The 13,972-nt window shown below is 42.9% G+C and overlaps 1 protein-coding gene across 1 annotated transcript in view; it reads right to left on the reverse strand.

The window, feature by feature from the left end:
• Window positions 1–2,082: 2,082 nt before the first annotated feature.
• The window catches only part of ETFDH (electron transfer flavoprotein dehydrogenase), a 42,039-nt gene continuing 30,149 nt past the window's right edge, over window positions 2,083–13,972 (reverse strand). Inside the window, exons 12-13 of the mRNA XM_075198179.1 lie at window positions 3,544–3,765; window positions 2,083–2,650 (exon numbers count right to left, since the gene is read on the reverse strand). Of these exons, the coding sequence (XP_075054280.1) occupies window positions 2,487–2,650; window positions 3,544–3,765 (386 nt within the window). The 3' untranslated portion in view covers window positions 2,083–2,486. The remainder of the gene's footprint in view (window positions 2,651–3,543; window positions 3,766–13,972) is intronic.

Below are 13,972 nucleotides of genomic sequence, written 5' to 3' on the forward strand. Positions count from 1 at the left end.
TGAATCTCCGACTACAGGGGCTTTGGTCCCCAAGCATAAACATTCTCAAGTTAAGAGAGTTGCTAATTGCTCTGCTGCAGGCTTAGTCCTACTTAAGGAGCGGACCCATTCGTATACTATCGAATAACACCATGTCTGTGATTTATATAAACCACCAAGGGGTACCAGTAGTCCTTTGGCAATTAAGGAAAGAGCCAAGATATTACGCCGAAAGGAACAGTATGTCCTAGTAATCTCATTGGTATTCAGGCCAACTTCCTGAGTCTGTATGCCATTCATCCTGGGGAGCGTTCCCTCCGTCCAGAGGTCTTCAACTGGAATGTACAGCCGTGTGGTCAACCAAAGGTCAACATGATGGCCTCTTGACTTAAGCAATAAGTAGCTCGATAATGTAAATGAACATGAATGGGGCAGTTGTTTCACTGAGTGACAAATTGCAAGAAAGCAATAGCAAATTAGCGGAGGGAAAGTAGGCTCTGAACTGATCTTGTGGTCGAGGCATCTGGTGAAGGCCGAGTTGTCTACTAGACTCTGCACTTCAGGATAGTAACGCTGTAGTATCTGCCACTTATAGTTTACTGGTCATGGATGTCCCTTTACACTCTCCAGCTACTCCCTTGTAGCGCTGAGAAGCAGTTAAATTCTATGGATGATATTAAAGCCACTCTGGTTATTTGTCCCTTTGGGTCATCAGTTTCAAGTGGTGATTCAGCTAAGGCACCTGTAATTTCCTTTCTTACCCTGGGTAACACTGTACTTCAAATTTCTTCACTGTTTTTTTTTTTTTTTTACTTATAATCCAGATCCACATTTTTCTATAACCAATACCCCATACAATTTCAGTTACAGTTAGGTAACTAGTGGACTGACCAAATTGAAATAATCTATTACATTTCAAAGATTTCTGGGAAACGTTTTTGTCTGGGAATCACTTTTATGGGACCAAGGAAATCCTCTTGTATTTCAGACAACCTTGCCTCAAAAACGAATTGAATAACAAGAATAAGGTGAATTAGGTGGATTTGGCTATATTCTGGCTAGGATTGGTGGAGCAACTCATAGATCAGCTTAATATTAGAGATCCTCCTATCAACCTTAGCTGCGACTTTTATATAAGGAGATATCGGCAGTTTTCATATATACTTACGTGTGATAGCAGAAGGGTGGATCCATGGGGGTTACTTACTGCATCGGTGGAGATGCCTCTGTTTTACATCAACCTGGTCATTTAATTCCATTAAACATGTGTTTGTAATGAGACATTTTGCTGTGTGTCTCTATTTTATAAAATCTAAAGCTATAGGTAAATTTTTTTGTAAGATTATGTTGGCTGTGGATTTGAACTCTGGTTGAATAATATTTAGAGATTAGTCATGTCTTATTGTTTATTGCTTTACAGGTCACTGCAGTGGATGCTTAATTGCCTTATTCTGCAAATGGAAAGCAGAGTCCTTTCCACCATGTCAATGGTATGACTGTTCAATTGACCTTATTCCTGGACTGTCTGTTAGACTCCAAATCACTCTCTACTGAGAGCTGACTAACAGTAGCATGGTGACACCAACATTTATGTGACATTCCTGCATGTGGATCTTCTTTATGCAGTGTTCAGCGATTGTGATGTATACATTCCAGCTATCTGCACCCAACTGTATGTGGGATGTATAACATGTGGTTAGCCAGCAAGGTGGTTAATGTGTTAAATAACCAGATCAATAAGTTCTTAGTCAAGAACTTGTCAAATATAATGTTACTTTGAAATAAAATGTATAGCCATAGTACTGGTTACCATGCATGAATATAATATATGATAGATTATGCTAATATATTTAGTCCTTGGTGTAATATGTATACATATCGACTTGTCAATGGGCTAGGACCCTTCTTCTGACAAGTAGTCATGTTGTGTTATTTTGAATGCACTTCTGACATCTGTTCGAAAAACCCAACATAAGAATTAAATGCAACACATACAGAAAGCCATCTACACACACAGGCATTTGTACATGCATAACACAGAGTACTACTTGATTACTGTAAGGCTGGTGACAGAGTTTCGTGGAAACAGGACATAAAAACCAATAAAGAAACATTTTTACTAAAGAAAATGGATTTTGTAAAAATTATTTTTTTCTGTTTTCTTTTAAAAACATAAAACATTGTAGAATATATAAAGCACTTCTGTTTACATTACATCCATAAATAAGGCATTGTCCATAGTTGATATATATAGCATGCCTCACAGTAGCCTTCAATCTGACCAGTAAGAAAAAGAAAAGGCATTTCTGTGGCGTAACGAACCATTCTCCAAAACAAAAATCAAATGCCCATTCTACATTAGTATGTTAGTGCAAGCACATGAGCAAGTAGTGGTACTCTTCATTCCTGGGATCACATTCAATCAGAACATCATCAACAATTAAACCTCTGGTCACAGAAGATAGAACCCATCAGTCACTGAATAGGATAACACACTGCTGTCCGGTTTACAATCCGTTGTAGGCGGGTCCACCGCCTCCTTCTGGCACAACCCAGTTGATATTCTGACTTGGATCTTTAATGTCACATGTCTTACAGTGCACACAATTCTGAGCGTTGATTTGTAACCGCGACCCCTCACCCGATTCCAGAGGGACAAATTCATAAACACCTGGAAGAGAATTAAAAGAAAGTTACTTTTTGCTGCGGTTCTAATCTTAAAGGTTTTGCTCCATAATTAATTCTGGTGTGGATCTCATTTTCAAACTATAATGTAAATGCAAATAAGCAAGTACAGGGCATATAGGGGGAATTAAATTAGTTGCAAGATGCCGCCGGGCATCACCTCGCACATTGATGACTAATACAGAAACAAATCTCCACTCTCTTTTCCTCGCATCTCTCTGGTACGAGAGGGTAAGTGAGATAAAAGGTGATGTGTCTCTGTGGACTGTTCCAGACACAACATACTGCTAACTGCATGCCCTCCGTGGACTGCTGATTGGTCAGATGACTCCTGCTTTTGGCACATCAACACTTAAAATAACTTCACCTAATTTTGTTAAATAATTTATTTTCCCAACTTATATGATTGTTTTCACTACTTATACTGATGTCTTACAGGTCAGTTGCTCCCCAGGTAAGAACCTGGCAAGTAACATGTAAAAAGGGATCGACCAGTTCACCGATCCTTAATTTTTTCTATATTTATTTTGTATTAAATATATGTCTTCTGTAAGAGAAGGAGAGGAGATGTAATGTAAATGGAGTGTGTCAGGGCAGGGCCGTAACTAGGGCTGTGCGACAGGGGCGATCGTCCAGGGCGCAACGCTGAAGGGGGGGTGCAATTTAGGAATATTTTAGGTTAGTTTGGTTAAAATTGAGTGCTGGGGGGCGGAAATTTCTCTTTCTCGCCCCAGGCGCTAGAATTCTAATTTACGGCTCTGTGTCAGGGCATCAGAAAAGGAGAAAAAAAAAGTTAAGTAAATATCATTTTTAAAGAACTGAGAGAATAATTTATATATACCTTTTATAAAAAAAATAAAAATTAATTCGGTCACTCACCTGCTGGGCAGAATCTCTGTTCTGGGCCATCATAGATGGCTAGATTTTTACCGACTGGTACGCTGTCATCGCGTAGAGTTAGGTGCGCAGGCTGGTCATGTTCGTGATTTGTACCACTTAGAGCCACAGACGAAAGGAGGTCAAAACTTATTTTCCCATCAGGTTTGGGGTACTCAATTGGTGTGCAATCCTTGGCTGGTTTTAGCTGATTGCTGTCCAAACCTGGTGAGGACAGGAAAAAATTACAGCTGCATAAAAAGTTTTTCCCTGTTCATTAGAGAAGTGCTACCAGAATAATAAGAGCAGGTGTATAATGAAGATATGGGGTGTCTCTTCACAGATCATATACTTTATTAAAAAAATGTCACACATTTTGTTGTGGCAACAGCAGCAACACTTATATTATTATATTTACTTAATGCTGAGTGAAAGCGTAGAAGGTTAGGGGAACAGTGACAAAAGTGGCCCTGTCATTGTCTTTGACAGAACAGTTTGGAGAATGAGAAAGCCTAAGTGAAGTGCTGTGAATGTTACACGGTATAATGCAGCTGGTGAGGAGGGGGCTTAGAATACGCGCAATGACAAATGGTGTTCTCTGCTTGTGGATGAAACAGAGTGTTTGAGGGGTATAATACACAAGAGGGAGTATATAGTGCAATGTGATCTGTGTAGCGATATTAGCGCAGAATGGGGGGCATCATTTTAGGGGTTTTAGTGGTGTGTAGAGGCTTTCGTAGCAGCCACTAGCGGAGCGTATGGCTTAATGTGGTAACCGTGAGGGAGGTGCAGTTTAGAGGTAAAATGTATTGCTTTTAGTACTGAATGGGAGGAATGCAGTGAAGAGGGTGTAAACTGGAGAGCACAGACGTGAGTAACTCTGCAAGTTTGTAATGTTAACGCACTGTATGCATTTCTAGTGCTAGTGCAGAGTCTGTGTGCAGTGGTGTATTAGAGGGAGAGTCACAGGAAGAGTCTAGTCACTTACCAGACAAAGTTACTCCATTGCAGAGCAGCTGCTGTCTGGATAAACATCCGCTACATACGTCTATCACCTGATTCAATCACAAAGTATGTAGCCTTGTGACAAATCTTGTTCTTTAAATGTGTTATATAAATCTACTTAATCTCTGACGCGAATAGGGAACTAAACTATAATAATACCAATAGGCATCCAATGCAATAGAGGCAGTGCAAATCCTCCACTAAACAAACAAACAATTGGTAAAAAAATCAGAATTGCACAGAAGATGCCCAAATATACATTTAATATATACAAAATAACACATAAATAAAAAATAAGAAGAAGAATAACAAAGTTTTAATGTGTTACATATACAGTAGTACAATCTTATAGGACATCTTCCCCTTCACTTTACAGAAGATTCACAGGCAGCTACACTAGCAACTGCATTTACAGTCTTCATGTTTTTTGTATGGTGACTGTGGGATCAACCTCCTGAATGACCGGGGACTACGTGCAACAACATTTTATTCCCATGAAAGTGAACTGGGAGGGAGAGTCATGAATTCAGCACTACTCTTATAACAGTGCTGTCAAACTAGAGGAGAGGGGAAATGGAGGAGCCAATCATAAACAACTACAAAGTACTCAAACCTTCATTAAAGCCTATCTCCACTTTTGTTTTGCACTATATATTCTATTAGATTTCATTGTTTTCTATATAAACTCTAGTCGAGTACATATAGCATTTGCCTGTCTGAAGAGTCAATCTATTTGAGGGGGTGGTTATCCATTTCAACAGATTAATAAATTAAAGCCCCCAAGATCAATCAAGGTATTTATACAGCACAACATTTTTAAAATAAGGCCTCTTCACACGAGCGCAATACTTTGAAGCAAGGTGACATTCCTGGAATCTATGAGCCCCAAATATACTTCTTTGAATCCTTTTAAGTTGTCTGTTCCACCCGCTCACAGGTCATGTGCAGAGTCATCCTATGTGTCAAGTACGTAAAGTGGATCTGTCACCTACACCGGCATCCTTTTTCTGAGAAAAGCCAGTATGTGGTCTATTTATCTGAATTAGAAACAGCAGCATAACTGAGGTACTGCCGGATTAATTCAGTATTCAAATGAACATTCTGAAGAATATTCGTTCAGCTCACAAACTGGCTGCCTCCACAGTTTAGGTGACAGGTCCTAATTAAGCAGGTGCACAAACTGCTAATGCTTAGGATTTTCAAAACGATTAACTGGAGCCGTTAATGGTGCGGCGAGTGAAGTAGGGTTGACCAAACAACCAAAGTTTGCACAGAAGTTTTTTTTTTTTTTTTACTAGAGCAACCTTAATAAAGGATAACCGCACAGGCAGTGCCATGAATCAAAAAATAAAGCTAATGGGTACCATGTTCCATTATCAAAACCGTTTTCAGAACTTGATATGTGGCTTCCCAAAGTTTGAAGGATGCAAAATATGGGGAGTCTTCCAGGGCACATCAAAGTGCTCCTTAAAGGGAGATGTGGTTGTATGAGAGCAGGAGATATAATTTATGGAGCACAGACTCTGAATAGAGTATTCATAGAGAGTTAAATGTTATTTTATCTACCTGCATGGAGTTTATACATTCGACGTGCTTGTGTCGATCTCTTCCCAAACCCTAAAAACGCACTGGTAGGTTTCTGCTAAAATAAACCATAGTATGTGTGTGTTAGTGTGGTAGGGAACGTATATTGTAAGCTCCACTGGGGCAGGACCTCATGTCAATGATTATAAACACTGCATAACATGTAGGCACTCTATAATTAAATATAGTTAAAGGAAACATTCCTGAGGGAGAAGAGAAAATAAAAATGCTATTTAAACGAGTAGTCAGAGTCAGTCTTTGTGATATGTTGGTGTGTAACAGGCCTAGTGCAAGTTTGCAATGACAGTGTACACATGTGGCCCCTGAAGTGTATCAGGCGGATATCACTGGTATACACAGGATCAGCTTAATGCTGGACAACACAAAGGGCTGCACAATCACTCATCTATCTCTGTGAATTCCAATGTGCCAGCAAAGTGCATATGTACAATATAATACGTACATTATGATTACCTATGGGAGAGGTCAGGATGTAAGAGAGAGGCTAATCCACAGCCATTTTTAAGATACCCAAATTCCCATAAAAACAAAAATTCATATATTGTTCCATTATATAAATTTTTTCTCCCAGTTTCTTTTAACTAGCATAATAGAGATTAAATGTTCTAATATTTGTGAATACTGTACTCAGAGTGCCTGAGTCATTAAGGCAAAAAAGGAGTAAATGTTCTCTGGGACCAACCATGTTTCAATGCAAGGGGTGTAAATTAGTTTATTATTTTGCAAGTAAGTTAAATACTAGCTGTTTTTTCATCCAACACATGAAAACTTAATACCTTTATTATTACACTGAAATGTAATGTTGATCTAGGACATGCCCTACCCCAACTATAAATCTGTCCCCACATTTTAAATTTACCTCCCCCTCCAATGCAACATGGTTTTGCCCAAGTGTAAATGATACTCCTTTTTTATGCTTTGACTCAGGCCCAGAGTATGTGCTAATAATTTATGGGGTTCCTATTCATGTGAAATGGTCAAATTTAAGGATCACACTTTCTCTGAATGGTGTAAAACATGCACCCAAAATACAAAAAGCTGGTTATACATTTCACCACTGATGAGGACAAGAGGATTTATGTACTTACGTTAAATCCGTTTCTCTGATTCCGTCAGGGGGACACTGCTTACCATGGGTTGTGTAGGGGAGCTTGGGAGTTGGCACCTAACTAGTTAAACTTTACTACTGCTGGCAGACCCCTCCCCTCTACAATCCCGCTGCCTCTTCCTGTTCAGTTAGTTTTAAAAAGCCCAAGGATAAAAAGGGCAGTCAAACAAGAGCACACAGAAGAAAAACAGAAGGGAGGGATCGCAGTGTCCCCCAGACGGAATCAGAGAAACGGATTTAACGTAAGTACATAAATCCTCTTTTCTCTTTCATCCGGTCTGGGAGACACTGCTTACCATGGGGACGTTCTAAAGCAGCCCCCTAAGGGTGGGACTACTCTGAAAATCCCGCTCGTAAAGCACTACGAGCGAAATCTGCATCAGCTGATGCAAAAACATTAAACTGATAAAATTTTGTAAAGGTGTGGACAGAGGACCAGGTGGCTGCCCTGCAAAGCTGGTCTGCAGAAGCTCCATTCCTTGCTGCCCACGAAGCCCCTACCGATCTGGTGGAATGGGCTGCAAGTCTCTCCGGCAAAGGACGGTTAGCCTTTATATATGCTTGTCTGATGGTAGACGTAATCCATTTTGTGATGGATTGTTTTGAGGCTGGCCAGCCTCTCTTATTAGCGTCATAAAGGACAAACAGAGAGTCAGTACGTCTTATCTGGTAAGTTCTTTTGACATATATGCGGAGAGCCCTAACAACATCTAACTTCTCCATAGATTGTTTATCTGACTGAAAAGAAGATGAAAAAACCGGAACTACAATTTCCTGGTTAAGATGAAAAGCTGACACTACTTTAGGGACAAAGGAAGGGAGGGTCCTTAACACCGCTCTGTTCTCGTGGAAAACCAAATAAGGTTCTCGACAGGACAAGGCTCCTAATTCAGAAACCCTACGAGCTGATGCGATAGCCAAAAGAAAGAGGACCTTCCTGGTCAACCACTTTAAATCTGCCTCGCTCAAAGGCTCAAATGGAGGCCCCTTGAGCATATCCAGTACCATGTTGAGATCCCATGGAGCTGTAGGAGGTACATAAGGAGGCTGTATGTGCAAGACTCCCTGAAGAAAAGTTCTAATATCTGGCAAATCAGCTAATTTCATATGAAAAAATACTGAAAGTGCCGATACCTGCACCTTTAGGGAACCTAATCTGAGACCTGCTTCCAGGCCCTCCTGAAGAAAAGCTAACAAGCGAGGAATACGAAAAGCGGACGAATTGCATGTCCTGTTTTCGCACCACCTAATGTAGGCCTTCCAAATCCTGTGATAGATGCGAGATGAAACAGGTTTCCTAGCTAACATCAAAGTGTTAACTACACTGGAAGAAAAACCTCTGGACCACCAGAGGCTGGCTTCAACAGCCATGCCGTTAAACTGAGCTGAGGTAAACTCTGGTGCTGGAATGGACCCTGCAGAAGAAGGTCGTCTCGATGCGGAAGGTGGACCCCTGGTCCTTCCGCCATAGACAATATGTCTGTGAACCACACTCGGCGCGGCCAAGAGGGAGCTACTAGTATTACTGGCAGACCGGCCTGCCTTGCTCGTTTGAGGACGCGAGGAAGCATGGGAATTGGAGGAAACAGGTATCTGTTGAAGTTGTATAATTGGATGAACGAAAGTATATTGGTTTAATATTGTTTAGCCATGCGAATGCGATCCGTACGCTACGTAACAATTACAACATTTAGTTATTTATATAATTCATATTGGTTCCGTTACACTGTAATTTATGAGCAGATAGCATTTGGTTTATTATTAGTCTATATATACAGTGCTTTTTTTCCCATTGAACGCTGGGAACGGCGTTCCGGCACCTTTTTTTTTTCTCTGCGGTGCTGCTACAGTGCAGCACCGCATCTGTGTGTGTGTGTGTGTGTGTGTGTCCTGCTTCTGTCGGCCGGAAGCAGGGCAGCGATCGAACTAAGAAGAGTGAAAAGAAGTATGCAAAGAAGGTAAGTAATACTGACTACAGAAAGCGGGAAAGGGCGAAAGTAGAAGAAGGCTACAGAATAGAGGGGGAGCAGAAAGAGGGCTACAGAATAAAGGGGGAGCAGAAAGAGGGCTACAGAATAAAGGGGGAGCAGAAAGAGGGCTACAGAATAAAGGGGGAGCAGAAAGAGGGCTACAGAATAGAGGGGGAGCAGAAAGAGGGCTACAGAATAGAGGGGGAGCAGAAAGAAGGCTACAGAATAGAGGGGGAGCAGAAAGAAGGCTACAGAATAGAGGGGGAGCAAAAAGAAGGCTACAGAATAGAGGGGGAGCAGAAAGAGGGCTACAGAATAAAGGGGGAGCAGAAAGAGGGCTAAAGAATAAAGGGGGAGCAGAAAGAGGGCTACAGAATAAAGAAGGGGAGCAGAAAGAGGGCTACAGAAAAAGGAGGGAGGTGGAAAGAGAGGGCCACAAAAAAACCAGGGTGCAGAATAGGGGTGAGAATAGCTAGTGGCCATATGTGAGAAAAGTTGGTAGGCAGCCGCAGCAGGGGACATGTCAGTGTGTAACAGGTGAGTGTCCAGTTGTTATGTTTGTTTTATTAAATTAACATAGATATCCTGCGTTTACTCCATCAGTCATCTGGACTGCAGCCTTGCCAGCCAACCAGGAGGAGGTAGGAGTTATAATTTTTATTTTACAATTGTCAAGTGTGTGAGGGGCAAGGAAGGGAGTAAATTTGTGTGTGTATGTATATATATATATATAATTTTTTTTCATAAAAGATTAATAAGACGTGAGTTCCGGCACCTTTTTCTTTTTTACAAAAAAAGCACTGTGTGTCATATATATATATATATATATATATATATATATATATATATATATATATATATATATATATATATATATATATATAATATGTACATTTTAGTGTTATTAAAGGTTTAGGTTATAGGAAAGGTGTCATGCCTGATATCATATTGATCCCCTAATCATCAGCAGCTGTCCGGTGCAGTCGGCGAAGAGATCGCACATTGCATACTTTAGTTATTGATATTAGAGAATAAACCTTTGTTTGATGCTGGCTATGAAAGGAGCAGACCCCTGGAGAGACGACCTCCACCTTTGGATTCCTTAGATTGAATCAGCCTATGACCTGTTTGCCCTGGAGATACCCTTTGTCTGGACCTATGGAAGCAAGCTACGTCATTTGCATTGTTCTCTGCAACACTGAATGAATATATATGATCACAGCTGCAGCTGCTAGCCAGTCTACTCTGACCACAGTTATCTAAAAGATATACTGTTCCATTGGGACCCATGGAAGCGCAGCGATTGCAGCGGTATGTATGCATTTATCTTTTGGTATTGGCTGTGCTGTACTATACTGTTTCATAATATAATAATGTACTGAATTGTTGACTATTTACATATGCTAAAATAAACCACCATGTGCTTTGGAAACACATACAATTGATTGGGCAATGCTTATTTGATGACGATAAAATTACTTTAATATATCCCATCCTGAACTCCCATGACATAGTCATGACATCCACTGCCACCGCTAGGGGATCTCTCGCCCTTGCGCAAAACCTTGGAACTTTCCTGTTGTGCCTGGAGGCCATGAGATCTATGTCCGGAAGACCCCACTTCCGAACCAGAGAATGGAAGACTTCCGGGTAGAGTGACCACTCCCCCGGCGTCATCTGGATTCGACTTAGATAGTCCGCCTCCCAGTTTTCTATTCCTGGAATGAAAACTGCAGATATTGCCAGAACGTATAGCTCTGCCCAAACCAATATTTGAGCTGCAATATCCATGGCAGCTGCACTTCTGGTTCCTCCCTGCCTGTTGACATATGCCACGGCCGTGGCATTGTCGGACTGAATTCTGACCGGGTGGCCCCGAAGAAGGGACTGTGCTCCCCTGAGGGCCAAGAGAATGGCCTTCAATTCTAATACATTTATTGATAGAGCCAATTCCTGAACCGACCAACGTCCCTGGAGTCGGAGGTGCAAGATTACCGCCCCCCAACCTTTCAGGCTGGCGTCCGTCGTGGCTATGATCCACGACCATGGAGCGAAGGATCTGCCCACTTTCAGGTGATCCTGAACCAGCCACCACTGAAGAGATTCTCTCGCCCTCGGAGATAGGGAGATCTTCTGAAGTTCCAGGTGTAGGTGTGATCCTGACCACTTCGACAATAGATCCCACTGGAAACATCGAGAATGGGCTCGACCGAAGGGAATGGGCTAGAAGGAGGCCACCATCTTTCCGAGTAGCCTCATGCATAAATGCATTGAGGGGCTTGGGGAAGACAAAACCTGAGTAGTTACAGTCTGAATAGAGCTGATCTTCTCTACTGGGAGAAACACTCTTTGTTTGCTGGTGTCCATGATGAGTCCCAGGAAAACCATGCGCTGACTCGGAACAATCTGGGATTTCTTTGAATTTATCAGCCAACCGTGGGCCTCGAGAACCGCTCGGGTGAGGGATAAATGATGAAGTAGGCAATTCTCTGAGGAAGCCTTGATGAGTAGGTCGTCCAAATAAGGAACGACCTGAACTCCCTGCAGGTGAAGACATGCTGCCATTATTGACATAATTTTCGTGAAGACCCTTGGCGCAGTTGAGAGGCCGAAGGGGAGGGCCAGAAACTGGTAGTGGAATGATCCCACCGAAAATCTGAGAAGAGACTGATGGTGGATCCAAATGGGAACATGGAGGTATGCGTCCTTTATATCTATGGACGCCATATACTGGTCCTTCTCTAGGCCGTTTATCACTGACCTCAGAGATTCCATCCGAAATCTGTCCACCCTTAAGTGAGCATTGATGCCCTTTAAGTTTAGGATGGGACGAAAGGAGCCGTCCGGCTTCTTGACTAGGAACAGGTTGGAATAGAAACCCCGACCTTTCTGGCAATCTGGAACTCTGCAGATGACCTTCTGAAGTAGAAGAGAAGCGACACAATCCTGTATAGCCTGTCTTCTTAATGGATCCCGGGGTAGCGGGGTCTGGAAGTAACGCTGCGGAGCCGGGCCCAACAGGTCTATCCTGTACCCTTCTGAAATAATTCCCCGGATCCAAGGATCTTGGGAAGACGCTGCCCACTGTTCCCAAAACAGAGACAGACGTCCCCCCACTGGGGCCCCCTGTGGTACAGGGTGATCGTCAGGACGCAGGCTTCTCCTGGGTCTTGGAGGCCTGGCGCTTAGATGCAAACGAGCATCTCCTCCTAGTGGAGGAGCCTCGAGAATTAGATTGTCTGCCTCTAAAAGGACTGTCCCCTATGAGAGGAGGTCCCCCGAAAGGGCTGACGGAAAGAGCTGCCCCGTGGGTTGTGGCTTCTGCAAGAATATACAGGCAAGGAAGTGCTTTTGCCCCCCGTTGCCTGTGAAATAAGGGTATCTAATTCCGGGCCAAACAAACCTGCGCAGAAAACGGAATAGTTTCAACGGACCTTTTTGATTCCGCATCACCTTCCCAGGATTTCAGCCATAGCGTCCTTCTTGCAGAAATAGAGGCCGCCTGAATGGAAGAGGAAACCGCCGCTGAGTTCTGGGCTGCCTCATAAAGGTACCCCGAAGTCTCCTTCAAATGCAGGGCTAGGGGAAGAAGTTCGGAGTCCTGTAAGGCCTCTGCCAGCTGGTCTGCCCATGCTTCCATGGCTCTAGCCACCCAAGCTGAGGTAAATGTAGGTCTGAAAGAAGAACCCGCAGCCGCAAAAATGGATTTTAGCTGGGATTCAACCTTGCGGTTATTGGCGTCCGGAAGGGACGCTGAACCAGGAGCTGGGAGTAAGGAATGCTTTGCCAAGCGGGCAATAGGGATATCTACCTTGGGAATAGTCTCCCAGCAAACCACCTCTTCCTCCTGTAATGGATACAGGGAGGAGAATCTCCTAGGAATAGAAAACCTTCTTTCAGGCTGCTTCCATGCCCCTTCAGCAATAACCCTAAGCTCAGCAGAAGGGGGAAAATGGCTGGCCTCTCTCTTATCCTTCTTAAAGAGACTTCTGTCTCTGGGGGTAAGATCCTCCGGCTCTGGGAGGTCCAACGCCTGTCTAACCGCTAAAACCAAATCATTAACAAATTGGCTTTTGGGATTGTCTTCCTGTTCCAATAGGAGTAATTGGTCAGGATCTGAATAAATTTCCCCCTCTTCCTCAGAGCCTTCTTCAGAGTCTGATAGGACCATAAGGGGATTTACTGATCTAGGTCTCTTTCTTTTAGCAGGCGGGGTATTAGAGGAATCAAGCAACTGGTTAAGCTTGTTCAAACCCTTTAAAAAAGCTGTAGACCATGCCGGTTCTGTAAGAACAGGGGCTGGGTCAGGCTGTAATGAGGAAGGTCCCGGAAACCCTATCCACTCAAACCTGAGGAAGCTGGGAGGTCAGAATGTGGGTTAGCATTATTAGCCACCGAAGTTGCTACAGTAGTTAGCATCTGATTTGACTGAAAAACCATCTGAGCTAAGGAGGAAACCGACTGTCAGGGAGGCCACCCAGGCCGGTTCCTCCGTCGGTGGGTCTGAAACCTGCTGGGTATGCGCAGTGGGAACCCCTGCTTCGCATGCAGAGCAGAGCGCCAAAGGGTCCTTCTGGCCACAAGGTAATTTTACATGACACTTTGAGCATGTGAAGTATTTTGCCATGGGGCCCTTTCCCTTATCTGTCAATCTTATAAAGGAAGGCACACCAAACACACAGTGTAAAATATAACTCTAGCTGAGTAACAGAGAGAGAAAAAAATTGGAGAGAGAGCGAGAATA

Source organism: Mixophyes fleayi, chromosome 1 (genome assembly GCF_038048845.1).
Source record: "Mixophyes fleayi isolate aMixFle1 chromosome 1, aMixFle1.hap1, whole genome shotgun sequence".
NCBI classification, from domain to species: domain Eukaryota; kingdom Metazoa; phylum Chordata; class Amphibia; order Anura; family Limnodynastidae; genus Mixophyes; species Mixophyes fleayi.